Source organism: Salvelinus fontinalis, chromosome 16, assembly GCF_029448725.1.
Source record: "Salvelinus fontinalis isolate EN_2023a chromosome 16, ASM2944872v1, whole genome shotgun sequence".
In the NCBI taxonomy this organism is placed as follows: domain Eukaryota; kingdom Metazoa; phylum Chordata; class Actinopteri; order Salmoniformes; family Salmonidae; genus Salvelinus; species Salvelinus fontinalis.
Window position 1 is genome coordinate 39,334,169 of NC_074680.1, and position 3,295 is coordinate 39,337,463.

Sequence of the window (3,295 nt, forward strand, 5' to 3'; positions counted from 1 at the left end):
TGCAAAATCTCGAATGGAACAAATGCTTCCAACGTTCTCGGACGCAGAGCTACATTTCCCTCCTTTGTTCTCGGCCTCTGGTTGGCGTGTATTTGTGTTCCCCCTCGGCCGACCACCCAGGACGACTTGAAATGGGAGGCTGAGGCTTGTCCACTCTCCTCGCTAGGGTAGGCTCTGTCACCCAGGCAAGGTGCGCGGAGCAGAGCAGAGATGAGAGGGACTGGCATGGGAACTAGATGGAACTCCACGGACCTGCCTGTGCCTCGTGCAAGTATATCTGAAGTGTGGGACAAGAGCCAATATTAGACCTCTCTTCAGTCTGAAGTACAGTTAAACACACTCCAAAAACGAACGGAAAAAAAGCAAACATGCATTATACGTTTATGCCTCATCTTCCCCTTACAGCCCTCCTTACAAGTGCCCCAGAATATGAATGCGTCTTCTGGTGATTCTTGATCACCTTTATCAGCTGCCTCATTACTTCCTATTTATATCCCTTTATAAAACATGTGTTTTGACTGGGGGTGAAGGACACTTGTCCCGCCTTAGTGACATAGCGTTTGACCCATCCAAGAAGGGCGTGCCATATCTTGGAATCAAAAGCACTCATGTGATTCAAGTGTCATCTCTAACACTAATACTAAAATACCTAACATACTTGTCTCAATTTATTTCACACTGTCCTTATGGCTAGCCTCTTAGAATTCACGTCTGTCACAAGATAAATTGCCATAATACGATTCTGTCTTCTCATTAGAAATTGGTCATTGTCATCTCTCCATTTGATAGTGGTGCTCTGTGTGTAGCCTATACAGAAAAACGCATTTTTCCTCGGGAAATTAGAATGAGATTGATAACGGAATAAGCGCAAGTTAAAGAAAAATAACCTAATATTACATTATTTGAAGATGAAGATAATCCAAACAAAAATGTCCGTAAGAAGATTTTTCTTTTTATTGTCCTGTCTTTATGTTTCAGGGACATTGTTTACAACATGATTGTTCAAGTCTTTTCAAAATACCTGTAATGACTCTGGGGCTGCACACCCATAAATAAATTAGTTAAACCAACTCAGGGACATCTCACACTAATTGCTCACTTTGTATGCAAATATTGGACATGTTATTTCGACTGGGGGGGTTGGGGGCTGGGCTCTGTTGTCACTTGCCACCCAAGATGTGATTCAGCTGCAACAATCACCATTATCTGGTCACCACTTTTAACGATACGGGACGAATCTGTAATGATGACGAGTGTTTCCTTCCGCCATTGTTGAGGCAACGGTGTTATTCTTCTGTGCGGGTTCACACCTACCATCATTGGATAACGGCACTCGAATCATTCAGGTACTTAGCATCCTGGAGGAGGATATATAAGCGGGTGAAGTACTGTTTATACAAACACTGCACTACCTCGTGTCCACACACAGACAGTGTATTCTATGTCGTCTGTGACTCTGACAGAGCACGCTTAGTCATTTTTTGATACGTCGCTTTTACTCCTATATCAACGGTCTCTCTCCTTTGGATAGTTTTCACGCACAAGGATTCCGATTTTTTCTGGAAGCAATGGCTGGTGCTGCAAAGTTCAGTTTTTCCGTGAGGAGCATCCTGGATTTGCCTGAAAATGACGCAGAGACAGTGCAGCCCTCCCCCGGTAACTCCTGCTCCAGCTCCCCTTACTCCTCCTGGATGGACAGCGACCGTACCCCTTGTCTCTGTAAGTCCCCGTGGTTAACACCTGAGCATAGAAACAGATAACCACTTCATATGATCCATATAAACACATAACACATACTAGCTCTGACTTTGTTGATAGCTATTTTATTGAAGAAAAATGTATGACTGTGATATGTGGTTGTCCCACCTAGCTATCTTAAAACGAATGCACTAACTGTAACTCGCTGTGGATAAGAGCGTCTGCTAAATGACTAAAATGTAAAAATGTTAATATGGGTCTTACCTAAATTGACACAATTTCATATAATCCATTACTGCGATTTCCAACATAGCTGTTTTATGAAATCCAATTGGTATCCAATTAACCTAAGCCTTGTGTCATTATTGGATACATTTTATAAGGAGACATGTAGTCTAATTCAAGTCTATTAAATCCTTCTCTTATTTAAACATCTCTATACTCTGATATTTCTGGTGTTATTGTATATCGTGAGTTGTTTATATGTTTCTTGATCAGTGTAATGACATCATTTGTAATTCCTCAGCTTCAGACGAGAGCAGCCTGGAGACTGCCCCACACTCTACCAAGTCAGATGAGTCTTCTCTGGACTCAGAGGCCGAGAAGAAGAAGAAGTGCCGCGTGCTCTTCTCCAAGGCCCAGACCTTTGAGCTCGAGAGGCGTTTCCGTCAGCAGCGCTATCTGTCAGCACCAGAGCGCGAGCAGATTGCCCATCTCCTCCGCTTGACGCCGACGCAGATTAAGATCTGGTTCCAGAACCACCGGTACAAAATGAAGAGGTCACGAGCAGAAGGAGAGTCACAAGACATAAACCAACCGCCTATGTTGCGCAGAGTAGTGGTACCCATCCTAGTTCGGGATGGCAAGCCGTATCAGACCTGTTTCATTGACACGGAGAAAGGAGGCTGTCTTGGACCGAACACATGCCCGGGTACACCCTTCAGTTTTGGGTACCAGTCTTTCCAGCATCCGTCGCCGTTCGCTCTACCTCAACAATACCAGCACTTTGCCAGCCCGGCAGCATCCAGACACACCTTCGCTTGGAGAGACTTTCTGAATGACTCAGCTCAATTCAGTGCTTTTAAATGACTATAAAATATTAAGTAGGAGACTATGCGTAGAGAAACACTTACAACCACTTGTTTTCTGAATTCCCTTATTTTTCGAGGTACTTAAAAGTGTACTAATAACTACAGTAATATTTTTTTATGAGAAGTATTTTGCACATATTTTATTTTTGGTATTTTATTTAATGAATTGAGTGATATTCTCGAAAGATTAAAGTCGTTATTAGTTTCTTGTAATCTGATGATAGGCCTATGGACATTCTACTCCTACATTCGACCCCCCAATTCGATCATGTGCTGTGTGTAAGCCTGATTTGTGTGTAGCCTATATTTTATCAGTATTTTCAATGTTCAGTTATTTGCATGACTTTCAAATCTACACAATGATATTTATCAAATGTACTAGGAAAGTAAAGAATTTCATTGATTTAAATATTCCGTTTTTCACTGTTGTCTGAAAATGTTATTGAACAAAATCGTTGTGTTGTTTGATAACATGTTTTGTGTTTTTATAGAATTACGAATAAATA

General features: G+C 41.9%; 1 protein-coding gene across 1 annotated transcript; it reads left to right on the top strand.

The window, feature by feature from the left end:
* Nucleotides 1-1,559: 1,559 nt before the first annotated feature.
* LOC129813437 (homeobox protein Nkx-2.8-like) lies at nucleotides 1,560-3,078 on the top strand. Its single transcript, XM_055865769.1, has 2 exons — nucleotides 1,560-1,719; nucleotides 2,225-3,078. The coding sequence occupies exons 1-2, from the start codon at nucleotides 1,569-1,571 to the stop codon at nucleotides 2,785-2,787; spliced, it is 714 nt and encodes a 237-aa protein (XP_055721744.1). The 5' UTR covers nucleotides 1,560-1,568; the 3' UTR covers nucleotides 2,788-3,078.
* The last annotated feature ends 217 nt before the right edge of the window (nucleotides 3,079-3,295 follow it).

Bases quoted from the DNA above. Each gene is read 5' to 3' on its own strand.
- LOC129813437 (XM_055865769.1), top strand. From the start codon at position 1,569: ATGGCTGGTGCTGCAAAGTTCAGTTTTTCCGTGAGGAGCATCCTGGAT. The intron at 1,720-2,224 runs GTAAGTCCCCGT...GTAATTCCTCAG, and splicing joins CGACCGTACCCCTTGTCTCT to CTTCAGACGAGAGCAGCCTG.